Source organism: Exophiala oligosperma, assembly GCF_000835515.1.
Source record: "Exophiala oligosperma strain CBS 72588 unplaced genomic scaffold supercont1.2, whole genome shotgun sequence".
Classification (NCBI taxonomy): Eukaryota; Fungi; Ascomycota; class Eurotiomycetes; order Chaetothyriales; family Herpotrichiellaceae; genus Exophiala; species Exophiala oligosperma.
The window spans coordinates 3,522,136-3,548,180 of NW_015622819.1; the positions used below are offsets into that span (position 1 = coordinate 3,522,136).

The 26,045-nt window shown below is 50.5% G+C and overlaps 7 protein-coding genes across 7 annotated transcripts; 4 read left to right on the forward strand and 3 right to left on the reverse strand.

Moving 5' to 3' along the window:
- Positions 1-1,305: 1,305 nt before the first annotated feature.
- PV06_02635 (uncharacterized protein) lies at positions 1,306-3,286 on the reverse strand (the record flags this gene model as incomplete). The annotated part of the gene is made up of 6 exons (XM_016403341.1): positions 1,306-1,960; positions 2,035-2,107; positions 2,171-2,283; positions 2,368-2,981; positions 3,057-3,208; positions 3,283-3,286. The coding sequence occupies 6 exons, from the start codon at positions 3,284-3,286 to the stop codon at positions 1,306-1,308; spliced, it is 1,611 nt and encodes a 536-aa protein (XP_016267238.1).
- An 8,050-nt stretch (positions 3,287-11,336) lies between these two features.
- On the reverse strand, positions 11,337-13,795 carry PV06_02636 (uncharacterized protein). The gene is made up of 2 exons (XM_016403342.1): positions 13,112-13,795; positions 11,337-13,058 (listed from the first exon to the last, which is right to left on the reverse strand). Exons 1-2 carry the CDS (start codon positions 13,599-13,601, stop codon positions 11,842-11,844), a joined length of 1,707 nt encoding a protein of 568 aa, XP_016267239.1. The 5' UTR covers positions 13,602-13,795; the 3' UTR covers positions 11,337-11,841.
- A 1,271-nt stretch (positions 13,796-15,066) lies between these two features.
- Positions 15,067-16,699, forward strand: PV06_02637 (uncharacterized protein; the record flags this gene model as incomplete). Its single annotated transcript, XM_016403343.1, has 2 exons — positions 15,067-16,536; positions 16,565-16,699. The coding sequence occupies 2 exons, from the start codon at positions 15,067-15,069 to the stop codon at positions 16,697-16,699; spliced, it is 1,605 nt and encodes a 534-aa protein (XP_016267240.1).
- Positions 16,700-17,094: 395 nt separating this feature from the next.
- PV06_02638 (uncharacterized protein) lies at positions 17,095-19,734 on the forward strand (the record flags this gene model as incomplete). The annotated part of the gene is made up of 1 exon (XM_016403344.1): positions 17,095-19,734. One exon carries the CDS (start codon positions 17,095-17,097, stop codon positions 19,732-19,734), a length of 2,640 nt encoding a protein of 879 aa, XP_016267241.1.
- A 164-nt stretch (positions 19,735-19,898) lies between these two features.
- Positions 19,899-22,069, reverse strand: PV06_02639 (uncharacterized protein). Its single transcript, XM_016403345.1, has one exon. The coding sequence runs from the start codon at positions 21,593-21,595 to the stop codon at positions 20,003-20,005; it is 1,593 nt and encodes a 530-aa protein (XP_016267242.1). The 5' UTR covers positions 21,596-22,069; the 3' UTR covers positions 19,899-20,002.
- Positions 22,070-22,404: 335 nt separating this feature from the next.
- Positions 22,405-23,860, forward strand: PV06_02640 (uncharacterized protein; the record flags this gene model as incomplete). The annotated part of the gene is made up of 3 exons (XM_016403346.1): positions 22,405-22,606; positions 22,659-22,855; positions 22,913-23,860. 3 exons carry the CDS (start codon positions 22,405-22,407, stop codon positions 23,858-23,860), a joined length of 1,347 nt encoding a protein of 448 aa, XP_016267243.1.
- A 1,148-nt stretch (positions 23,861-25,008) lies between these two features.
- PV06_02641 (uncharacterized protein) lies at positions 25,009-26,026 on the forward strand (the record flags this gene model as incomplete). Its single annotated transcript, XM_016403347.1, has 2 exons — positions 25,009-25,252; positions 25,305-26,026. The coding sequence occupies 2 exons, from the start codon at positions 25,009-25,011 to the stop codon at positions 26,024-26,026; spliced, it is 966 nt and encodes a 321-aa protein (XP_016267244.1).
- Between the last annotated feature and the right edge of the window lie 19 nt (positions 26,027-26,045).

Below are 26,045 nucleotides of genomic sequence, written 5' to 3' on the forward strand. Positions count from 1 at the left end.
GCATTTGGACTCGACATCCTGAAGCAGTTGGTTTGGCCGCGGCTTACAGCAGTTACTTCCTCAATTATATGGTGCTAGGTACAGCACCACTCATTTTCGCATGGCTCGCAGACATGTAAGTCCGTCAGTTCTATCGTCGCTTGTCACCTTGCTTACACTTTCCAGCCTTCCACAAGATTCCGAAGCTCGACCACTCATGGTTGGTGCTGCTATTGCAGGAGATTATGCCATTGCCGCTTGGTCCAATGTTTTGATGTGGCCCGCCGATCAAGCACCATACTGTATGACTATGAGGATTTTATTGAATCATAAAGACTCCACACACTAACGACAACAATTTAGATCGATATGGTTGGGAATCCGCAATTGCTCTTTTAACCACCGCCATCATCATGGTATGTGTATTACGATGGATTGATGGAAAGTATTTGCGGTAGGTTGAAACTTTTTCCAATTCTTGGTCTCCCAAATATCTAATCTGGAGTGTGTGTGTTTGTGAATTTTAGTGAACGAAGAGCAGAATACATTGCTTCTCTGGAAGGAGAAAACGACGTCGTGGTGGTTGGAACAAGCGAACTCGGTGGTGTCGATACCAGAGATGATGACACCAAAAGTGTCTCGAGTGTTGGAAAACAAGCATTGGAAACATCACAATTTGATGCAGTCAACATTGACTCGAAGGGGTGACTTGAAAGAATTCTCCGTATCGTGCAGCAGATTTGTAGTCAACACTATAACAACTGTATGAAGGGGGGAAATATCCATGTACTTCCCCGCGAAATCAAGCCGCGGGTCCGGGATTCTGTGGGGTTATCAGCTGTGACACTTTCCTTGCACAGTAATGAAATTGCCTGTTACGGAAGAGCTCAATTTTTCGAGCCCCAACGAGGTGTCCTTTGTGCTGATGGGTTGTCAGTTGTGACACTTGCACTTTCCTTGTACAGTAATGAAGTTGCCTATTACGGCACTTTTCAGTTTTTCGAGCCCCAACGAGGGGCTTTTGTGCTTTTTCTTCGATTCGGTGAAGTTACATGCGGTTAGGCCCCCCCCGGATCGTCATCGCTAATCTGTAGATCCGGAGATTAAAGCCATGCGTTCTACTTTCTGCGGTCCGCTCTGATGATGATAGGCGAGAATCCACGTCTGATCATACTTGAAGTACAGGGTTAACTTAGTTAACACAAGTTCACCATTGCGGTGGTGGGCCTTGAGGGTTGTACTCGTACGCAAGGCTGACTCGGATTATGGGGGCGAAAAAACCATTGCCCTCCCGCCAAATTTGCGCAAAGTGCCCCAGTCCACAGTTCATGATCCCAAGATACTCTTCATGACATGGACCAGCTTGTCAGAGACATTATTTGCCATCTTCAAACTCCTCCACGCCACGAAATTGTCAGGTCGCACAAGCACGCATCCATCCTCTTCGACTTCTCGAAGCTTGTACCAGTCACCATAAACCGCCTCGTACTCGAGCCCGTAACCGATGAAGAAAACCGCAATCTCGAGATTCAACGTTTTCTTCACATGTTTCGCGGCCGTCCTCCAAGCATCACCGCCGTGACCTGTGAAAAGGACGAATCGTCCTTTTCCAGCCAGATCAAGCGTGGACAGCTGCGTCGCAGTAGGGACGGCGGTGTTGAGCCACGCGTGAGGCAATCGACAGCCCGGGTACGTGTGTGGCTCGTGATACAGTACCGCATCGGCGGGAAGTTGTGGTGGAGAATCTCCAGCATCTCGAAAAATTGCCGACGATTCATACCGCTGGCCCATGTCCGAACCTTGGGCCAAAAATTCATGACATGCAGCTCTCATACCATCCGTAAGTGCTTTGCGTCTTTCGCGTCCTCGATCCGAAACTTCATCGAGTTTAGCTAGATCTTTGATCCGGTCTTCCACAGAAGGATGGAGGAAACCAAGAGCTTCAAAGACTGGAAAATGTTCACGCAAGGAAGCATTCGCTCTACAGTCAGTAGAGAAGGCCCACCATTAGTACCTAGCTTCAGTATTTGGGTTTGTGAAGTAGTAACAACTCACCTTTGTACAACACCTGCTCCAACAGCTTGTCGCTCTGTACTATATGTGTTCAAGAGTGATGGGGTTGCGACGCCTGTCATTCCCCGATGGTCAATTAGCGTTGTCGGCTCATCACATAGAAGAGAAAAGCACTGACCTTTTTCAACCAGGGCAATTTTCCAAGCAAGATTCGCAGCATCTTGTATACAGGTGTTCGAACCAAGTCCATTCATAGGTGGATGTCGATGTACAGCATCCCCAAGACAATGGCTGTTTTTTGTCATCAAAGCAACAAGTATTAGCATCCGCCCCCCTTTTTCTCTTTCATCGCCTGGTAATAGGATTTGAACTTACACTCGACCTTTGGAGTATTTTTCTGCAACTGTCTCGTTGATGATCCATTTATCGACACGCAGTATGTCGACCGCGATGGAAGGATCTCCCATGACTTTCTTGACCTGATCCATCACCTGATCTCGGGACGGCATGAATTCAGCTGGACATCCAGGCTTGAACATCATGATGACCAGCCACTCGTACCACGGCTTGACCATGCGCACGATCGACCAACCTGCGAAATCGGGCATTTCAGCGTCAGGTTGGATCACGTAGTGCAGATTCCCCGTCCTCGTCTTCATGAGATTCGACAGGTCCGCACGGAGGAGAACGTTCAATGCAATCCCCTGGCTCGGCTCGACTTGCATGGGCAACTGAAGTTGTTTGACCACGACGCTGTTGGCCCCATCTGCGCCGTAGAGATACTTTGCTTTGATTCGGTGGGTTGTTTTGAAGATACGGTCCTCGACTTCGGCCATGACAAAATTTGGGTCTGAATCGTCAAACGACACAAGACGGGTCCCGAAACGACACGGGAAGCCATGTTGCGTCGCGTATCTGAGGAGGACCGGTTCGGCAAGGGTTTGCGGTAGTTCGACGTGTACGCAGGGGCTGCAGCGTTCAAAGTCACCCTTTTCACAGACTCGGGGTCAGCATCGTACCATTTTGTACCAGTGTTGGTACGTGATTGCTAGGCAAGTACTCACAGCACGTTCTGGTCCTGTTCCCCAAGAATGGATGCGACCAAACTCTCTCCCTGCCATTGTGCTGCACCATCTGGTATGGCTCTTTTCGGGCCCAGTGTATCCAAGTTTCATGATTTCCTTTTCCACATCAGGGTCCAAATCTCGAAGACATTCTGGTTGATCATGGGCATGTCAGCATTAGGGTCCATGGCCATTTGAAAGATCCACGCTTCGCATCTCGACTCACCCATGGCTGGTTGGTTAATGATATGTGCTCTCGGTGTATGTGCTGAAGTCGGAGCACTACTGATGATCAAACCTTTGAGACCTTTTTTCCTCTCTCTCTCTTCAGTTACTGTTCTCGAACCGACTCTTGTGGGAATTTTTACCTTGTTTCCCCAAAAAGCAAGCCAATGATGCTCCTGCCGGACCAGCCCCGACGATGAGATGGTCGACTTCCAGCACATTAGAAGCCATGATTTGAGATCGACAATCTGTAATTGACAGAATCGACTTTTTTCGGCCACCAGAGGAGATTTCTCAGCTTCGCTTATGTCAAAGAGATGATGGCGAAGTCTTTGTGTTTAAGTTCTCAATTTGTAAACCAGAAGAGACAGGTTACACTCGTTCAACCCCCCTTCCCCCTGGAAATGGAAGTAAAAGGCTCACACGTACAACTTATTTGTTCCCTCGTAAGGCTGATGTCGGGTCATGTACCTTTTGTATACTAGGCAACTTGAGTCAGCGTTTGCGATCCTTCAGCTGAAACAAAGTCCTGTCTTGATACGAACCTCAAGAGACAGGCTTACATGTACACAGTATGTTGATCTTGATCAGCACAGCCTAGCGTGCCCCGTGGAGTAAGGTGGCGTTAAAAGCCCATGATGGTCGGAATGATCCGATACTCGTATCCTCCTCTGCTGGTCAGGTACCTAGAATGAGGCAAGGTCCAACAGACGGGGCACGGTAATACCAGTACGTTATCCGCTCACATGTGCCGGATTATTAAACCATTGTTCATGGAACCAAATTCTGGGGTTACTCCGCCATGAATTGAAGGCGCTCATTGTAAATTTAGTCATCATGGCTGTACAAGGTAGCGGGAAGGGTTCCGTCTTCCCTTCGGGACCCCATTTTCAGCCTTTGGACCAGGATTACGGAATCAAGAAAACCTGTGAAGTCGTGTAGAGTATAAGTTTATGGAGACTCGCTCATGGTAATGTGAACTGTAAAGGAAGTGGACACAAGTCGATCCACATTAAATCGATGCAAATTGGTCTTTTTATAACACGGAAAGGAATTGTTGATCGTTTGCATACGTTGCCATTGTCGAAATCAATGCAATCATCGTAAAGGGGGGTCCGCAAAGTGTCGCGGAAGAAAAATCACAATGTCGAAAGAAAATAGCAAACTTCAAGATCTCACTGCAGAAAACCTAACTCGGCACGTCATCAAGACGTGTACCTCGAACGTTTCGAATGAGAGAACCACAGAGTTGATATCAGGATTGATTCAACATTTACACGACTATGTACGGGAAGTTCAATTGAAGCCTGGAGAGTGGGAGGCAGGATGGCAATATCTCACCGAGGTGGGTACCGAAGTCTACAATTGCTCCTTACAGTACGGAACAGCAAGCTACAACTTTGACACTGTTTAGACAGGACAATTCTGTACACCAGACAGGCAGGAGATGGTCTTGTTGTCCGACGTCCTCGGCATCTCCGCTCTCGTGGACACGATCAATTCGGCGCAAGCAAGGTCGAGCATCGCCACCGAATCTTCGGTCTTGGGACCGTTTCACAACGACGCCGACGTCTTGGAGAACGGGGCGTCGATCGGGTCCGAAGGTGTCATCGGTGAACCGATGCTGATTCACGGCACGGTCAAATCTACGGACGGGGAACCGATCCAAGGAGCGACGGTCGACGTGTGGGAGACCAACGGTAACGGATTTTACGACATGCAAGACCCGAATCGAGACGGACCCGACTGTCGTGGCATCTTCCGTACCGACGAGCAAGGTCGATATTACCTTTTGGGGGTGAAGAGTGTGGATTACAACATCCCCAATGAAGGTCCCGTCGGAAAGTTGTTGAAGATATTGGATAGGAATGTCACTCGCCCGGCGCATGTGGTAAGTTCCCCCTCGAAAAAAAGAAAAACCTGGACATTTTGCGATGCGAGAGGGGGTGTCGACAATGGATCTATGCTGACTCTGGTTTCTTCCTGCAGCACTTCCAGTTACGACATCCCGATTACCTCGATCTGACCACGGCCTTGTACTCTTCGGAAAGCGATCATATCACGACGGACCCAGTGTTTGGAGTCAAGACTTCCCTTGTCAAAGACTTTCAAAAATTCGATCGACTACCGGAAAAGGTTTTGGGTTATGATCTTCGCTCGTCTCCCCTTGCGCAACCGGAATCTGTGGCCAAGAATGGTATATGGTCATTGGAACATGACTTTGTGCTTCTGCGGAAATGAAACACCCTCGCAACGTTCAAACACCCTTTTTGTTTTCAGATTGAACCCGGCATCTTTTCCCCAAAACTCTGGAAAAGGAACTATCAGTTCTCCTTTTGGTTCATATGGATCTGGTTCGCGGTATATGAAGTCACCGGATTAGGGCAAATCTTCCGGACTTACCTTTGTCTTGTACTGTACGGCACCTTCGAGAGGTTTCTCCCATGTCTGTCGACCTCCTGCAAAGCTTTCCCATTCTGGATTCGGAATTTGGGGATACTACTCAAAGAGTTACCCAAGATTAGTATGGATGTCACCGGTGTCATGGTAGATGTGCTCGTCGTCACACAATGAAGATGTCTGCTGGGTTGGAATGACTGATATGATCGTCACATACAATACCTAATTTGAGGACAACCTTCCCGCTGTAAAGAGGTGTTATGCTCATGATGGGTACTCCGCACGTTTGACAAAAATATCTTGATGTTATCATGTTACAAGTAAGCATATCAGCCGATACGGTAGACGTTGTGATCTCTCATTGAAAAGATCGACCTTGGGGCGCAACGCACCTTGACACGGGGGTCCCGCTTAGTGTCTCTGGATCCTGTCTGCAAGTCAACATCAAGTCTCTTGTTGGAACAGCAGAATGTATTGGCCTAAACAAATTGTACAAAACTCACATCGTATTTCTTGAGGTTGTCTTTGCCCTTTGGAAACTCGACTTTGTCCGATTCAATGATCAAATTACATCCGAATCTAGCAGACCGCGTTCGTGAGTATTATACTGCGATAGAACAGTCTCGCCAGGTTTCAAGATGTAGAAGTATTTTCGGCCGGGTCAACCATTTAGAGGGGGCCAACTTACACCCCACCAGCGACCTTGCGACAATTGGAACAGTGACACAAGTGTCCTCTTCTCTTGTCGCCGAATAAGTTATCATCGTTGACTTTGACTTGAACAGCTAACATCATAGAAATATCATTTCAGCAACTCCATTCAAATGATTTTCGTGGAGTTGTGGGTGGACACAAGGGGGCTCAACACTGTGGTCGAGTCATACCTTTGCAAAGACACTGTCCTTCCATTGTTGAATTTATTGATGTTCTATGATCCTGTGACCTGCCACTCTATGATGAAGGAAAAAAAGACGACAAGACTCAAGAAAAGTGTACGATTCAATTCAATCAATCAAGAGGATGTCTCATTCGAGTACAAATTTGGTCTCAATGACAACAATCGTCGTCGTTGACTTTCTGATCGTGCGGGGCGACGACGAGACGATGATGACCGATTCCGATTCCGGGGTCCAATTTGACGAACTCTTTACCGGCTTTCGACTGATTTCACGGCTATCAAAAGGTCTCCAAGTCAGCAGTAAGCCTTTCTGCCAACTATCTACTCGTGCAACAACACACAAGTACTCACAGAAGGTCCCCGGTCAATGTCCGAGGTGTTAGGTAATGGATGCCCGTGAACCCATCCACGATGTACGAAATCAACCCGCGGCAAATGGTGACGGCATCGTGAAGGATGTACGGACTTTCACTCATCAAGGACAAAAACCCACAGATGATTCGCTTGCACGCTTACGACGGCTCCAGCTTCTTCGACTCCGCAATTCTGTGCACAGGTTCATGATGATGAGCCAATCTTCAACTTCCGGAGTAAGAAAGATTTTGTTGACATTTTTATAACACCAGAGTTCTTGTACACAAATTGCTTTGTTTCTGCATCTTCGTGCCTGTCCGTCACCTCAAATCGCACTATCTCGAGAGCAAGGGTGAATCGGCACGATCGACTTACGATAGTTGATGGTATTGGGGTATGACGGTTGGCTGTCGAAATTTGTGATTGATTGAGAATTTTTTGAACCCATGAAAAATGTCGCCACACGGCTCACGACGTTGAACCATCGGGAAGAATCACCAAACATTATGGAGCACCCGTCAGCTTCAAACATGAACATTGAAGGCGTCGACGATGAAACCAAACAAAATGTCGACGACAGATTTATTGCCAACCACCAGTACACTTCTTCTTTTCCTCCTCCTCCTGAAGGAGAAGAAAAGGTCGAAATCGGACAGAATCCTCCTAGCCCTCCAACATCTACAGAGTTCATTCCACCCAATGGTGGTCTCGAAGCATGGCTTTTGGTCGTGGCATTGTTCTTGATTTTTGCTAATACCTGGTAAGAATTTTCTTTTGCCGTCCGTCCTTTTGCTACTCGCATAATCCTTCGCGAGGGAACCGCCCTGACAGTATTTTGTCGCAGGGGTACAACGTCAACGTTTGGTGCTTTCCAAGCGTTCTATATCCGCGATTTACTATCCACCGAGTCGACGTCCGCCATATCGTGGATCGGAAGCGTCCAGGCGTTCCTCGTCGTCTTTATCGGTGTCTTTGCGGGTCCGTTATTCGACATGGGATGGATCAGGCCCATGGTGTTCTCTGGGTCGTTTCTCACCGTGTTTGGCATGTTCATGACCAGCGTTTCCCATTCCTACTACCAGGTCTTTTTGGCCCAGGGGGTCTGCGTCGGTTTTGGATCTGGCCTCACCTACGTCCCGACTTTGGCGATAGTGTCCAAATACTTTACGACCCGACGACCCATTGCCATCGGCGCCGGGGCTGTGGGTTCCAGCGTTGGAGGTGTGGTCTTTCCAATCATGTTTCGACAACTCCAACCTCGAATCGGGTTCGGGTGGACGGTGAGGTCTCTGGCATTCATAAACCTGGCATTTGCCGTCGTCGCTTGCGTCATCCTTGGACGACATGCCGGCCAGAAGACACGACAGGCACGTTCGCTGGTCGACACGGCCGCGTTCCGATCCGCCGTCTTTGTCCAGTGGACTTTGGCCTTGTTCATGCTGTACCTGGCGTACTATGTCCCGTTGTTCTTCATCGTGTCGTACTCTCGGTACGGACTGGGGAGTGGCGAGGATTTTGCGTTTTACATGTTGGCCGTGTTGAACGGGAGCTCGACCGTCGGACGGACGGTACCATACCTGCTGGGACAAAAGGTCAAACCCATCTACACTCTTATTTTCTCTTCCCTCCTCGGGGTCATCCTGCTCTTCTCCTGGATCGCCGTCCACACGAGACCAGCATTCGTGGTGTGGTGCGTGCTGTGGGGGTTCGTGGCGGGCGTCCTGGTCACGGCACCCACCTCGACGGTCGCCCATCCTCTGTTGTCGCCCTCGTTGGACGTGGTCGGTACTAGACTCGGGATGAGTTGGTCCGCCGCATCAATTGGCACCGTCATCGGTGCACCCATAGCCGGAGTGTTGGTGGATGTGTCGACGGGAAACTTTGTTCACGGTCAGGTGTTTGGCGGTGCAGTGATGGCCGCCGGTGCAGCCTTTTTGATTCGGCCCCTGATCGCAATTGAGCGGTACGACAGGAGAAAAGGCTGACTCGCTCCCCTAGACACCAGATGTTGACGAAGAAGATAGCTGGTGTATCCAATGGACTCAGTTTTCATTATTTGATTCTGTATGGAGGCCCTAACGACATAGTTCCTCTGCTGCCATTGTGACAAGTATTCTAGTCTGTCTTCTGCAACCCACCTGTTCTAATACCTTCAACGAACGCCACAGGAGCAGTGAAATGTTTCTTGCCGTGCAGTAGATAGGTGACAAAACTCAAAACAATGACCCCCGCCCACACGGCAGGGGCCCAGTTCGCATCGCCTGTGTCGACAGGCAAACTCGACGGGAAACAACTAAACACAACCGCAAAGGCGGAGTAAAAGAAGGCAAAGAGATTGACAGCGAGTCCATACCGTCCGAGGCTCCAGCGTGCAGGTGGGAGCGGATGTCCCTTGATCCTCTTCAGACAGAGGCACCCGATACTCAGCATGTACGTGCTCAGTAAAGCCAACAAGGTAAGTGAGATGATTATGTTGAATGCGGTCGTGCTGGCGAAATTGATCAGGCACAACACGCCCGACCAGAATGCGGTCACGTAAACGGCGTTGAAGGGGATGTTGCGTGACTTTTCCATCTTGCTCAGCCACCGCGAAAAGGGGAACCCTCGATCTCTTGAAAACGCAAACACTTCTCGACTCGTGGTGGCCAAGGCGGTGATGTTGCCCGAAAACACGAGCACGAGGAGCATGACCGTAAGTACGTACGCGACGGCCGAGCTGTCGGTGTTGATGAAGAGTTGGATATATGGGATCTCTGCGTCGAGAGTCTCCTCGAGGCTGCCGATACAAAAAAGCATCGTGATCAACATTATGATGCCCAGAAGGACGTTGAGGATGAAGGACCACCACATGACGCGAGGTACAGTCAGGCCCGCATCGGCCACTTCTTCGGAAATGTGGCATGCTGAGTCCGAACCTAGAAACGCAAGAGGTGTCAGGAGAAGAAGAAATCCCCCAAAAATGGAAGAGACGATTGCTTGGGACTTACCCAAGTTACAATACAATACTGAAACCTGAGACACTAGACATGCCGTTCCTATGTTCCCCCATCCACCATTGTCAACAAAGGTGGCAAAGACATCTTTGGCGCTGTTCTTCGGACACATCACCCACAGAGGAACGAGCGTCGCGACAAAACAAAGAACATGTCCGACCAGCGACACCGTCTCGATCATGGGAAGACTCCTAGCGCCCCAGGTGTTGAAGAAGATGGTGATGACCAAAAAGGCAATACTGAGTAGCGTGTACTGCCAGTTTGGAAAGACGAAGTTTTGGTCTCCGATCTCGACGAGGCTCTGGACCAAGGTGCTGCACACGAAGACCGAACTGGCCACACTGGCTAGCCATCCCAGCGTGCTCATCCATCCGGCAGAGTAACTCAAGAATTTTTGGTACTGAGGTGGTGCGAACTCACTGACCCAATGGTACTGACCACCGCTGGTGGGTGCCATGGATTCCATCTCGGCCAGACTCGCGACGATGCTGCTGTAGCATACGACGGTGCCGAGGAACGTCCAAAACAGACCGGCGAATCCACCGTTGACGAGGCCCGATGCCAGGGATACGAGGACAAACTCCCACGTCGCCATGTAGATTGAGATGAAGCCCAGTGTCGAGATGAAGGAAAAGTTTCTCTTGAACTCTTGCTTCTTGCCCAGCCGGAACATGTCTTTGATGTCGTGGGATGTGTCACCGTAGATGGCGTCGACATTGCCCAGGACGTTGTCGTCGACCGGTCGAATTCCATCGTCAATGCGATCACCTGTATCTCGAACAAAAATGTTCTTGTCGTCGTTGTACTCGGACAGCACGGTTGGATCGTGCCGAGAAGACATGTCAGGGCCGTCCGCTGTCCTAGGGATTTAAGATAGATATGCTAATCCCCTTTCAATACGGTAATAGCTCAGTTAAACACCACTGTAGAACGTGTTACCGGAGATAGAGGTTCAACATGACAAGGGTCTGAGGTGTGGGTGTGTGGGTGGTACAAGATCAAAGTGTCGACAGAGTCGCACAGCGTCGGCATGCGAATGCGAATGCGAAACTACACAAAATGCTCACGAGGACAAGTGAAAAGAATCTGCATCGCGAAAAATGTCCATGGTAGTCTTGAAAATCCACCTTCCCGATTCGACTTGGGACTGAAGCATTATAAACCAATGGACGCGATATGCGCTGGGCTGATAACGAAATGCTGGTTGCTCCAGATTAGCTAGCTATTGTAGGGTCAATTCGCATGATAAGAGCTGAGGTAATGGAAATGATACCTACAAAGCTTGAATCACTTAATACGGGAATATTGGTTTCAATAAGACTGTATATCAGGATTCTCATCCTTATCCGAGTGAATGACGACCCCCTGAGGCAGTAGAAGGCCGGAGAACTGGACTCGCAGCCTTGGCCCCCCTCCTTCGACATACACAGCCTTGCTCCCCTTTGATTCCAGCCATTCTCGGGAGCTCTTGTAAGAGGCTAGTATGCGCCATTTACCTTCCATGCATCAGAGTGTGACTTATTTCCTCTCGAGACAGACAATCTGCGTTCGTCTGTTACTGCTACAATCTCCGCAGGGTCGAAGCCAAGGTACTCGGTTCTGAGGAGCAATGTATAGGCGAAATTTTCAACGAATGTGGATAGACATGACAGAAGAGACAAGCACAAGTATCGAGTATTCTGGATACAAAATTGATACATTTAGTTCTTCCCAAAGGTCTGTTTACTTGGCTTCAAATCTGGCATTGACATCACACAAAATTTCATTCATCCACACAAGATTAGGTTGAAAAACAGGTCAAAAAATCTTAGAACCTTCCCCCAGCAACGCCGCGCAGTTTCCCAAAATTATGACATATCCCAATCTCTCAAGATCAGAAAAGACTGGAGAAAGTCATTTCATCTCCACACATCTCTTACAAGCCAGCAGCAATCTTGCCGGCAGCTTCATCGGCCATGCTCTCCTCGTACCAAACTTTGATGCGCTCAGCCTTCTCTGGGTTTCGGACCTTGACATCCATCTCGAAGGGCAGAGGGCCGCCGATCAAGTTGGGGGTGAAGTTGTAGCTCTCTGGCCACTTGGGCTGCCCATTGGCATCCATTGGTGGCAAGAGCTCGAAGCAACCGACGATGCTGCCACAAGCAACGAGCAACTCAGCCTCAGTGACTTCGATACCCGGGCACATACGTCGACCCATACCGAAACCGTGATGACCCATGAGTCTGGGGTGCTCGGTGAGAGGCTCCTTGTAGGTGGGGAACTCTTTCTGGAGCCATCGTTCCGGTCGGAAAGCCTCTGGGTCTGGGTAGAGCTCGGGGTTGCGTGCAAGAGCGAGGTCGACTGCGTGGATGACAGCACCCTTAGGGAGGTAGTACCCGTTCCATTCGTCATCCTCCTCGAGAAGACGAGGGACACCCAGGGGGACTGGTGGTCGCCATCTGACGCACTCCTTGATACAAGCACGAAGGACTGGCAAGTTGGGAGCATCAGAAACCTCGACAACTCGGTCACCAATGACCTCGTCGTATTCATCCCGGATCTTTTGTTGCCATTCAGGGTGGAGAACCATGGCAAGGAAGAAGCAGTAAAGAGGACCGCCGATAGTGAAGATGGCGACAGTCACCAACATACCGACGGCATAGGCAGCCTCGTGGTCATCGAATCCGAAAGATCGAGAGCCAGCCTCAGCCTCCTTGCGCTCAAAGTAGGTTCGGGCATAGCTGATGGGAGCAGTTCCCTGGTCCATCTCAGCACGCACTTGCTTCATCAAACCCTTCCACAACTTCTCCTCCTTTTCACGTCGTTCGCGAACCTTGCGGATGGAGGGGTTGATCCACTCAGGGAGACCGCCAAGGAAGGGCATCAAGTTGGTAATAGGACCAGAAGGAGAGATTTGAGGAATGAATTCACCAGCGTTCTTGCAGTGAGCGGCGGCTGATGCTGGGCTTCCATAGCCAAGACGAGCACTGATACGACCACAGAATCGATCGGTCAGAGCGTAGTGATCCTTGGGATCCATCAGGAGCTTGTACATGAAACGCTTGGCCTCGTGGCTAACATAGCCGTAGTATTTGGAGTTGAAGCCGGCAGTTAGGACGGTGTGGGCGAACTTGCGCTGGTTGCGCCAGTGGTCTGGAAAAGTCAGCAAATTACTGACACCGGTCGAGGGCACTGTTGTGACATACCATCGTGGGCGAGTAGTGGGAGATATTGACCCTGGGAGTCACTGCCTGGAACAGCAGGAACCATGGGGCGGGACGAGTAGATTCTCGCCTTTTTACAGAGCAAGTCATAGGCAATCTGCGCATCACCAACCCAGATGTGCATTTCACCACAGATAGTGGAACGGAAAATACCACCATATTCATCACAGAACTTCTTCATGGCAAACCATGGCTTATTTGGGTCGACATCGTGGACGCGTCCAATGTAGGGGATGGTACTCGTGGGACCGGGGATGAGCTTCAGACCAGGAGGAGGTCGGTCTCTCAGCATGTATTTTATAATCTGGATGGTAGTAACGAGAACGAAGATGCCGGTGCCAATGAACCATTTGTAGGTTCCAATGGTATCGAACGCGTTTTGGGACTTGAAAAGAGCGTCAGAGGTCTCATTGGTGTTGAGGTAGTTGTGAATTTGGGTCATAATGACCGACGGCGAGATAGAAGCCGCCATGATTAAGGAGACTGCCCTGCAATGATAATCGCAGAGTAGTACAGAAAAGTAAACGAGAGCAATGGGTATAATAAAAAGACGGAGCAAAAGGAGACGGGGGTGAAGTGGTAATATGAGGGCCGTGACGTGAACCTGGCCGCAGGAACAGATTTGGGCTGGGCACAAGTCCAAGTTTAGTCAACCCGACTGACCTGATAGGTCCAGGAGAGGGCGCAGTTGAAATCAATGGACTTCTAGTGGGAGCTCATGCCGCTAGAATGTCCGCTGGCTAGGGAGCCATCTGGCAACTCCTGGGCTCTCAGCCGCAAAATCACTGTGCAGCTTGACGACTCGATACATTAGCGGTACAGCTGGCGTGCACTAGTTCGAGTCCGCACTGGCACGCCTTGCCGGATATGTGGACAAGACCCAGCCCATGTGTTTCCAAAATTGGAACTTCCAGAACCACAGCCACTAGTTCTCCGCAGTGTTTCCCCCTGATACAGCCACTGTGACCGCTTGACTGAAATTGGCATGTCCGTAGCGTGGAAATTGTCCCAGTCGTGCTCTTCCCACGAATTGGCGTGTGCATTTGAGCTGCTCAAACTTACAGTCTTGTATTTTACAGCTTCGGGGTCCGGAGCTAGTGGACAAGTGTGAAACAAAGCATGTGTATCGCCGTATGTATGTACTCTGGCTCGGTACAATCCATTTATGACGAGAACAGGACAGTGGTCAAGAGATTCGTGGAGGAGGCGTCATGAAGGGTTCATATACTTCCAGAACTCCTCAGATGATATTGTATATAAAGATGTACTCCGTATAATGGTTGCCAGTCGTATCGCTTGGATATTGAGATCCAAGCTTTGTAACCAAGGTTCGATTGACCAATGGGTCGGAAATTCTGTGGAACGGTACCTCGTATTTTGGGCGATGATTGCTGACTTGCAGATTTGCTGACCGCCAAATCCACTTCAAAGAATGTGCTCAGGGAGTGCAAGCATTACTATCATCGTCAACCAAAGTCAATTCTTCTTGTTAGGGTCTGAGAATGAAGCTTTTCGGAGTCTTGCCGTTCGATTTTGCATTCTGTGAGGCTTTTATTGGTTTTGCAATGGGAAATGTCTGGGCTGGGAAATTGGACACTGTGTGAACCCAGCCTCGTCACGTGCTGTCAGGCCTCACGAGGCTGAAAGAGCCTCTTGGCAGACAATCATCGCGGAAAAATATTTTGAGATCGAGAAGGGTGCATTGAGTGATATCCTCTTCTTCCTACTCACTTCCCGAAGCGATGCAATGTTACTGACGGAATACTGTGTGCTTGCAATACAATGCTGACGATGATCTAAACTATTTCGGTTGGATGATACGCCCCAAGTACGCCTTGGAGATGAGTACCAATCAGAGTCTCCATCTAAATCAATTCTCCTGAGTCCACGTCGCGCCCGCATTGTCACTACGGTTATATTCCGTATGTAATCTTGTCATGGCAAATCTTCCCGGTCAACTTGAGCCCATTGACCTGCGCTACTGGCCAACTTGTGAAAATGCTCTGAGCTGGTCCTCAGAAGGTCTAGCTGTTGCTACAGGTGAGGCTGTACAGATCTTGATTCCGATCGATGCCTCAGGCTCTCGAGGTCTCCCACAAGATTCGCAATGGCGCAAGTCTATGTTTTCTGTCAACCAGTTCCAAGATGAGGAATGGTCGCACGTGTCCTTGGCTACTATCAGACACTTTTCGATTGGCGAGGAATTGTCTGACTCAATCATTATCTCGCTCGCGTGGTCACCTCCAGGACTGGGTCTCCACAGGCGGAATGTGCTTGCAATTCTTACATCTAACCTGGTCCTTTCGTTCTGGGAAGGTGATGGGAAACTGGATCAATGGAAAAGAACCGCCGTTGTCAACCAGCACCTACCGAACAATGACGATTGTGACAGTACAACAGACTTAGCCATGCAAAGAGAAGAGAGAAGGATACGTGCATTCTGTTGGATTCCACCCATCAAAGCTGGTAGCAGTATCAAATGGGGCCAACATTTATTGGCTGTTGCAGATGACTCCGACAGAATCTCACTATTTCGCGTCACAAAGAAAGAAAGGTCGAAGGTTGGACATTGGTCGTTCGAAGTACTGGGACAGCATGCTATCGAGCCTGTGACTCCTGAATCCTTTAACGGAGGAAGTTTGGCATCGGTATTGTCGGTTTCTTCTCGTGTTTCAAGGATCAAAGCGTCGGAGATTCAAGAAGACAACAGTGCAAACCGCAAGACCTTTACCTTCACTTTACATCTGCGCCGAGCCAACGGTGGTTTCCCAAAAGCTGTTTCCGTAAAGTTTCACGTTGATCCAGGTAACGAGCCCGCTGACAGCGCATCGCACGAAATGTCACTCACCTCTCAAGATTCTGGAGTGCAACCGGAGCCTGATCAGGATCATGGAGTCACCGAAGCCGACTTTGAGCCGGCCCTTAGAAGACCAAGATCTGATTTTGATGCTGCATTCAGCCTATCAGGCAAGATCCGTACTCGCTTCTATGGAATCTCACTCTCTCCTGACAAGAGTCAAGCTGCAGCTTGTGTTTCCCTCCATCCTACCGATATGATTGAAGCTGTTATGCCAGCCACGCAGCACACACTGATTGTTTTCAACAACACCAATAATTCAGCAAATGTTACCGGGCTTGAGAAGACCTTTCTGATCGTCCTAGAAGAGCTACTGGCATTCATTTCATCTACAGACCCAAATTTGATTCAATCGGAATTGGATCGAAAAATTATCAGGAGTACTATTTCATTAATCCTGGGTGATCCTACGACATTTCAAAAGTTTACAATTTGGGCGAGGCTGATGTCGGATCGGTTGCCAAATGGTCGACACGAGGATGAAATGGACTTGGACAAAGAAATAGAAGACGTCGCCGGATCCGGACGGTCATGGCAAGAGTACTGCGAAGTGTGTAGCGCGCCCATTCCTTTCTCAGACCCAGTCTCAGCAAGATGCACCCATGGGCATGAATTCAGTCGGTGCAATATATCTCTTATCGCTATACAGGAGCCTGGCATCTCGAAGTATTGTGCCAAATGTGGCAGGCATTTCCTGGACATTGCAAACCTAAATCTACCAGGGGGTCCAAGCTTGACCCGAGCGTTATTCGAGGAGTTCGATGTTTGTCCCTATTGCCAAGGCAAGTTCCGTGGTTGAGACTGGAATGCGGCTCTCGATGCAACTTGTGTCACCTTCAATTTTGTTTATCCGCGAACAGTTGCTGCAACCCATTGCCTCGATGAGTTTCCTTTGTTCGATCCGAACAGGATATCATTCCCAGACTGTTCCTGGCTCAACAACGACACCCGCCGACGTATTTCTCGTGCCAGCATTACCGCAAACGGCAAAGTTCTTTCATGCGCACAAAACACCGCAAGCGACTACTACGATGGCGATGCTTAAAATATCAGTCTACGATGCCATCACCCCTACAGCTCTTGGTGAGCGCTACGTATATTCGGATCAATGGTGCTCAACCCAACGAGTCCTGTTCGAGTGTTTGGCCGCAAAGTTGCCAACCCTTCTCGACCTGTGGGGGCTGAAGCTGACACTCGAACCGCGCCACCGCCCACCACACAATTGCCTCATTCAGCAGCTCCATCTCCAAAGATGGCTTCAAGTTTGCGTGAAGGCATGTCGAGACTTAGGCACCTATCACGCGACAGAGATGCTACTCCCCAAGAAGTCAGTCGCTGGTCAAAGACAACAACCGAGTCCGAAGCGTCAGAGGGTGTCGTCAAGGATCAGCCACCTCAGCCCCGGAATGTGCTGAAGAAAAAGGCCAAGCAGAAAAGAAAGTCAAAAGACACCACGAACTCGAGCCCGGTCGATCCATCCTACGACCCGGCCACCAAGAGATTTCTGACGGAAGGTGAATTAGACGTGCTTCCGATTAATGTGTCTGGTCCAATTGAACCCAATTCTTTCTATGATTCTGACGATTCCGGTCAGGAATCACCAGTCATTGAAAGGGCAAGCAGTGTCCGTGTAGCAAAACCAAACATTGTTCAACACAATAATAACTCTGGCGGGTCTATTCCAAGACTGTACGCTCCTCACTCGACTCCAACAGAAGTTGAATCTGGGCAAGGCAAAGACCTTCAGGCCTCAAGTGGACGTTTCCTATCTACATCGGCTGGAGGGAAAGAACAATATCAACCTGAAAATCCAAGTGGCCCAGAAGACGCACTTAAGGCGCTCGAAGGGCGAGATTCGAACGAGGACACCCTGACTGCGCTTCCACAAGTGGTATCCTTCCCTTATCGTCCCGAGCAAAACGACAGTGTTAAGGAGACAATCATCGAATTTCCCGACACGCCAGGGCGTGTTGAGGCTCTATCTACCCTTCCAACGCCGATGGGAGGGTTTGGTTCTGTCCGTCTTCCGCCTAGCGGTGCAGGCACCACCGCCTCATCAAGTGGAACGTTTGTATCGACCACACCCTCGCTCGATGGTCTCAGGTCGAACCCCCCGACCGAGCTTGACAAGAAACTGTCGCGTGCCATCTCGGCTCCGGTGCGCAACTCCCGCCGCGTGACGATTCGACCGGCAGACCTGATCTTAACCCAGACGAACAATGACCACAAGTTGTTCCGCAAAAACATCGTCAGCACCCCTTACCCAGCTCGGCACAGCAGTATCGGCGAGATCGACGAGATCGTCGCTGCCAATGCCGGTGGTCGTAAACCGTCCAGAGAGAGCAACAGTAAGAGCAAGGGCTCGACCTCGTCCAAATTATCAAGGAGTCTCCGGCGCTCCCGCTCAACACGCAAGAAATCTTTGTCAAGCACCTCTCCTAGCACCAAAGTCGATCTCGACAGCAACACGGAGAAACAACCACAGCACTCATTTTCGGACGAACCCCTTGCTGAAAAGGACAAAACAGCACCCGAGATCCCACTTTCAACGAAACCAGTCCTCGGAGGTGCCAGTAGCACACCAGCCAAGTCAGACCGATTCCCATCTCCCGTAGCACCGGAAGTTCTGTTTCTGGACCTCCGCCTCGCGCGACACCCGTCGGCTAAAACAACGATCGAGATTGAGATCACCGACAAGACCAACTTTGACGACGAACAGCTCTTCACGCTCATTCAAAAATCCTACCGCTCTCGTCTCTTGGGCGTTGCACGCCGCCTGTTTTCTGCACGCGTACTCTCTTACGCATCGTTCGGCACTGACTTGGCCACCATCAGTACCGCCACGACACCGCCCCGTCGGAACTGGTACCCTGGCAGCCCTTTACCGGCACTGACTCCAGGAGTAGGGGGTGGAGTGGGCACGCACGAGATCGATGGCACGGACTTTGTCAAACATCTCCATAACCCACGCCTCGGGCGGCGGCGAAAGATGTGGCTCTTGTGGCTACGCAACAATCAACAAACCGAGTCGTTTGCATCTTCACGACGCAACCGTGCCCGCCATGCCGGTGGTGTAGACCACAACAACAACAACAGTCCATCCGACGTGGTCAGCCCCGTTTTCAGTTTCATGGGCCACAGTCGCAACAGTAGTCACGATTCGACTGACCCGTACGGCGTGACCGGCGCTCAACGATCCCCTCTGACCGCTTCATCTGCCACTGGCGGACTCACCTTTGACTCATCCGGTGGTGCTACGGTGGACGTGAATGACGGTGCAGCGGGTTTCTCAAGTGCCAAACCCAGCGTCAAGATTCCACGCATGCCTTTCCAGCAACCACCGCCGCCGACGTTTCCCATGTCGTATCGAAGCTTGAGTCGATCTCATTATCTCCGCGGCGTGGGTTCAGGTGTTGGTGGTTCTCGAGAATCCTCCACCGGCGCGAGTGGGCCCCCCTGTCTTCATCTCCACTATACATTCTCCTTACCCAGAATCGTCGCCGTTCTGGCCGCCGTCTTGTTCCTCGCGGTCTTCACCAGCGTCATGTGGGTTCTGTTCGGTCTTCCGGGCCGAGGGGCCGATCAGGGCAACACGACCACGCTGGTCGAGGGCCAGGAGTACGTCGTGGGTTGGAAGAGGGACGCGCAGACCCGCGCGGGCGTCGCGGTCGTCATGGGCATCGCCGTGCTCTTGGGTGGTGTCGTGTGTGAGGCCGTCTGGGTCTGGGGGAGTTGGGTCCTGATTTGATTAGGGTCAGAGACACACATCATCAGCATAGACGTGAACACAATACTTAATAATTCCAAGAAAAATCACAATGAGAGGTTTTTCTTGTCGTGTAAGCTAAGCAAAACGTAAAGGACCTTGCAGAAGGAATGTGTGAGGCAAAAACAAAACAAAACAAGTCTCGATGGTTACATGTTTGGTATATTGTCTAGTTTGTGTGAATTGGCATGTAGACTACCTACGAGTACACGGGTCCTGGCACAGTACAGGCCCAAGAAATAATTGAGGCTCAAGATTTCTGCCCAGTGCCACACCAACATTTATTCTCGCCCTCTCTTTCCATCTGCACCACCACGTCCATTTTGCGGGTACGGAGATACATATTCACCCGTTCCCTCACATCCTCGAGATCCGCATTCTGTGAAGCGGTCACATGGATCACTCCCAAGACTGTCGGGTCGTCCTCGCCGTCGCTGCACTTGCCATCACTGTCTTTGTGAGAGTGGCCGTGAGAATGATGGTGATCGTGGCCATGAGAATGTCCATGGTGGTGGCCGCCGGACTCCTTTTTGGTGTCTTCCAGCCAGAATTTGGGTACGTTGTAGCCCACCACGCCTCGAATTTCGGCCACACCGCTGAGGATACCGCGAAGGTTGTATTCGATGTCAGAGTTTAGAGATAAAAGGAGGATTTTGGTGGTCGACGTGACTAACGGAATGGTCGAGGCAAAGATAAGAATCGCAATGATGCATGAGGCGAGAGGATCCCAGCCACTCCATCCAGTCCATCGCACAAGCAATGTAGATCCGACGACAGCAACAGAGCCAAGAGCGTCGGCCATGATGTGAAGATATATGCCTTGCATATTCTCGCTTCCGTGGTGATGGTGTCCGGTTGCGGCTTTATTACCCTTCATCGGCGACGCCGATGCCATCAACGGAGTGTCCGAGTCACTGTGACTGTGGGAAGTGTGGTGTTTGTGATCATGGTCATGATCGTGGTCATGACCATGGTGGCTATGAGAATGGTCGTGCTCTCCATGGCTGTGTCCGTGACCGTGATCGTGGAGTCCATGAAAGGCAAATATGCCTACGAGGTTGACGAAAAGTCCTATAGTGCTGACGATCAGTAGCTCCATAGTCCGACTGACATCTGCACCGCTAAATAATCGTTCCATCGCTTCATAAACGATCTCGACACTGATCAGCATCAGGAAAATTCCGTTGCCCAAGCCAGCAAGGGTATCGACTTTGCCGTACCCGTAGGGGAACTTGAGACTCGGGGGCCATTTACTCATGACAGCTGCACAGACGCCGACGAGGAGCGCCACACAGTCGAAAAACATGTGTATGCTGTCGCTGATCAATCCCAAAGAGCCCGTCAGAATTCCATATGTTGACTGCACCACCATAAAGCAGAGGTTCAATATCATAAAGTAGAATATCCGCCTCGACTCATCGTCGGCAAGAATGCCATGAAGAAGAGAGTAGTTTTCCGTCGAATTCAACAACAGCTGCGTAGGCTTGGAGAAATTGCGGTGGAAAGCAGGCCTCTGCGTTCCTCTGGGGGAGGCATATGCAATCTGTTCTGTATCCCTTCTCTTTGGTACAAAATATGATCCCGACAAGTCGAGACTCGGCGTCGGGCTGACATGGTCGTGGAAATGTGTGTCCACAGGCGGGGGACGGTTCATGTCGCTTTGGTGAACAGCGGATTCGGAGGGTATGCGCGGCAGTGAGTAGGGCACAGCTAGGCGACTCCCAGCTCGGTTTCGTTGATGAGATCGTGAATGAGAATGAGAGTGGGATGGAGATGAAGACTGCGAGTGCGCATGCTTGCAATTGTCTGTAGCCGCCACGGGTAGTGTAAAGGTCGCGCTCATCTTCTCTTCAGTCGGTCGCGAAGGAAGAGACACTTTGGCGTTTGAACCGACATTCAGCTATATCGTTGTTCGTTGGTAGGAGAAGCGCGTCGGACGAGAAAAATCTTCGAGGCTCCGAAATAGCACCCTTGAGGTCAAGCCTGACACTGCGGAAGCTATGGGTCTGTGCTACTGAATGCGTTCGAAATCGTTGCAGGTCGATCTTATGGCTGATTGAATAGGTTGATTGAGGCGCAGGCGGGGGAACGTAGTCGCAAGTGAGTACGTCTGGGGAAGATTAGCAGGTAGCGAGAACGACAGGCATCTCATCTGGTGGTGAGGAACCCCTGGGCCTCGCTAGCACGATGTTGAGAGCGAAGAGGAGATGGAGCCCTGCTAACAAGGTTGTCGCTTGTTCTTCTGGCAGGGAAATAAAAGAAGAGCCCAAGGAGCTGGATAATACGGGTACCTGGCAGTACTAGAAAGATGTGTAGGGAGGCCTCACTAGCTTGTACAGCTCGTATACCGTAAAGTAAAATACAATATACATGTGTCCGTAGGAGGTGCATGTGGCCTCGTTGTGGCCCGTGAAGGCCCCTTTTTTCTCGAGGATCTGAGTCTAACCGCATCCGGCGACTCCCACGTCACTTTAGCCAAAAAGTGCCATCAAACGTGTCCTCTGTATTTTGTGCATTATTGTACGGTGACGAGCTGGTGTTCGGATAGTATTGTCGTGGTTTGTGTGTGTCCTTCTTTGAGGACGCTATATCTTCCTAACATACACGACATCACTGTAGCGCAATCTCCCCGGATATGCACCTCCGCTCATAATGATCTTGACTTTATTGGTAGTCATTTCCACCTTGATCACAGTGTTGTTAGTACTTGCGCCATCACAACGAAATCCAACCGATAAACAATGCTCAGTCCAGGTCGTAGTCTTGGGGGATCTAGGCCGAAGTCCGCGGATGCAGTATCATGCCCTCAGTATTGCTGATCATGGTGGACATGTGCATCTGGTGGGATATCGAGGTATTTTGTGAAGGCAAGTGTGCGAAGGAAAATACTGATGAGCGATTTGTAGACACAGAACCTCTGCCTGAGCTTGTTACACATTCAAATGTGACCATTGTACCGCTTCCTTCTGCTCCACGACTGCTACAGACAAACAACAAGTATCTTTTTCTGGCATTCGGTCCCGTCAAAGTACTTTTGCAAGCATGGTATCTCTGGCAAACCCTGGGCTATTCAATACCTCCGTCGAAATGGATGCTGGTCCAAGTAAGTTACACCTTGCGGACAGCTTCCCCATCAAAGCGTTTACTCAACAAAATCTAGAATCCACCGTCTATCCCAACTCTGCTTGTTGTGGCTGTTGTGTGCATGTTCCGAGGGACCAGACTGGTTGTAGATTGGCACAACTTTGGCTATTCGATTCTCGCCCTCAGGCTCGGATCGGATCATCCCATGGTCAAATTATCCAAAGTCTATGAGAAAGTCCTCGGACGAGCTGCGAGCGCCAACTTCACCGTCACAAACGCTATGGCTAAAGTCTTGCGATCCGGCATGGCCATCAGGACGCCTGTACTTACCCTGCACGACCGACCAGCAGAACTATATCAGCCGTTGACAGACTCGGAACGAATAGCTTTCCTACAGAAGTATCCGCCTCTGGCAGAACATTACAACTCCATCATCGACAGAAAAATGAGACTTGTTGTTTCTTCCACGTCTTGGACAGCCGATGAGGACTTTGACCTGCTCCTCGACGCACTGTGCAGTTACACTGCCAGTGCCACCTCTTCCCACCCTCAGCTACCCGAGCTTGCGGTCGTCATCACTGGCAAAGGCCCTCTCAAACAGCATTACCTTGACAAGATCAAGAAATTGGACGCGGGAGATGCGTTGGAAATGGTCAATATCTACACGGATTGGCTCTCTTTTGAGGATTATGCCCTCTTGCTGGGTTCCGCTGATCTTGGTGTATCTCTCCACACCAGCAGCAGCGGTGTCGACCTACCGATGAAAGTGGTCGACATGTTTGGGGCTGCGCTTCCGGTGGCGGGATGGAGCAAATATGCGGCATGGCCAGAGCTCGTCACCGAAAATGTCAACGGAAAGGGGTTTAACAGTGCTGAAGGGCTGGCCGATATACTGCGGGAGCTATTCGACCCCGAGTCCAAGCACCTCATGCGGTTGCGAGATGGCGCCAGGGCCGAAAGCAAACAGAGGTGGTCTTCCGAGTGGGATCCTGTGGCCGGCAAACTCTTCGGCGTTGTACAGTGATCAATGCCGACCTTTTGAAAACCATGGACGAAATGCTTGTCCCGACCCTGTAGCGCAGTGGTCTCCCAAGCGCGACAAGTCATACAAATCACATGCTCTCAAGTCCCTAGTGACCAGATCAAGGCCTGATGTGTCCAAAACGGTGTCGTCCGAGTCGCACCACCACAGCTTTCGAGGAATATCAACACAATATCGTTACCACCGAGAGACCAGCCATTCTACCTGTCGCCTAGTACAGTCAAGTGGTGGTTGTTGTACGGAGTATCAAGTAAACAAACAAAGCCATCATCACTTTCAGACGGCAGGTAGCTCCGTGCCTAGCTCGCTGAGGGCTTCCCGGAGGCGCGCGACCTTATCAACCCTTATACCAAAAATTATGGAAGGCCCATCATTACATATCTCGTGTTCGGACCTGCTTTACACCTTTGTTGTGGTCAAGGATCGGATTTCACCGCCATCAGGGTCTCTCAGGGGCCGGGACAGCATCTCCGCCGGTAAGAAATTGGCAACAACTTGTCCAGTACTCGTACTATCAAAGGTACCACAGAGTACTCGTACTCGTATGAGTAAAATAATTTTATCAAACCACCTTGGACCTTCTGGTGTCAATCCAGGATCAACAACAGGTTGATCCGTCCTATCCGATCAATGACCATGCCCAGAGACTGCCAAGAACGACGTACATACAGTACTACTTCTGCTCTGTGCCGAAGCATTGGATCGATCGGAGCTACCGGCGAGAGCCACCGCCGCCGATACGACTCGCCCTTACACGCCAAGTCCTACGGAAGACGCCGCCTAGGGGAGCCATACCAGGATGGGGGATAAAGTCGTCGTCATCCCCTCGCGAACCCTTCTATGCTAATATGCTACCACGGCACAGTTGATTGCTGCACAGTGGGTTTAGTTCAGCAGTTTCTGGTGCCAGGACTTTTGCACGAGCATTCTCGCGAGGACCTTTTGCATAATGGGTGAATTTACTGCGGTAAGTTTGCACACCGGAAAATCCATTAGGCCAATCTTTTTGAGGGATCTTTGGTTCGTTATTACTGTACCGTACAGTACATAACAAGGCCGATCTCGCTTTTCGACGTCGACATTATTTTTTGCTTGCTATTTCATCCTCAAAAGTAGCTACAAAATCACTGATGGCGTACTTGTTGCAGCAAGCAAGACGGGTGGCATTTGACTCGAACAAATCCCCCGAACGTCAAGCGTCACCACAAATCCAGCGACTTAAACGCTCGGCCCCGTTATCACTCTTCATCGAAGCCTTGGAAAAGGATGGCTGTGTGATCATCAGCGACTTCACCGACGAGTCAACGTTGAGACAAGCGGACGAAGAGATCAGGCCCTGGCTAGAGCATGAGGATGAAGGAGCCGTGGTTGGCGGTAGGTTACTTATCCACTTGGCGTTTCTTCCATTTCTGACGTTTCTTTTCAGCCCTACAGGGCAAGACTAGGACAGTGACTCGGCTCATTGGCAGAAGCCCGACCGTACGTGAGAAGTTCTTCGCCGACCCCATATACCAGGACTTGTGCGAGCATTTTCTGGCACTGGAAACGACACATTGGTACGGTGAAAAACCTTTGACGACCACCAGTCACCCGCTGCTTTCCATCTCCATCACCTTTGACATCCCACCGAGTACGCCGGCGCAGGGACTCCATCGTGATGACAAGAACCACCACGCACGTCACAGCAAAGCAGAGTCGTACCACAAGGGGCGTGACATGCTCCTTGGCCTGTTTGTTCCCGCATGCAACACTTCCAAAGCAAACGGTGCCACGAGAGTGGTCCCCGGTAGTCACCTGTGGGACGATGAGATGCCCGACTTTGGTCGCGACGGCACCCAGGGCGTGGTCAACGCCGAGATGAACATGGGAGAGGCATTCATCATGCTGGGCTCTCTCTATCACGGCGGCGGCGCGTACGAAAAGCCACTGGGAACGACCAAGGAAGGCGGACGGGAGAGCAGGACGGTACATGCCATGTTCTCTTGCAGTGGGGTGCATCGACAAGAGGAGATTTCATTCCTGTCTTACCCCATCGAAGAGGTCAAAACGTACTCGAAACTCGTTCAAGAACGACTTGGTTGGAAACAAAGTGAGCCAAATCTGGGTTGGGTGGATCTCAAATCCCCCGAGTACTTGCTTGCACCGTAAAAAGTTTTTGTTTATGTCG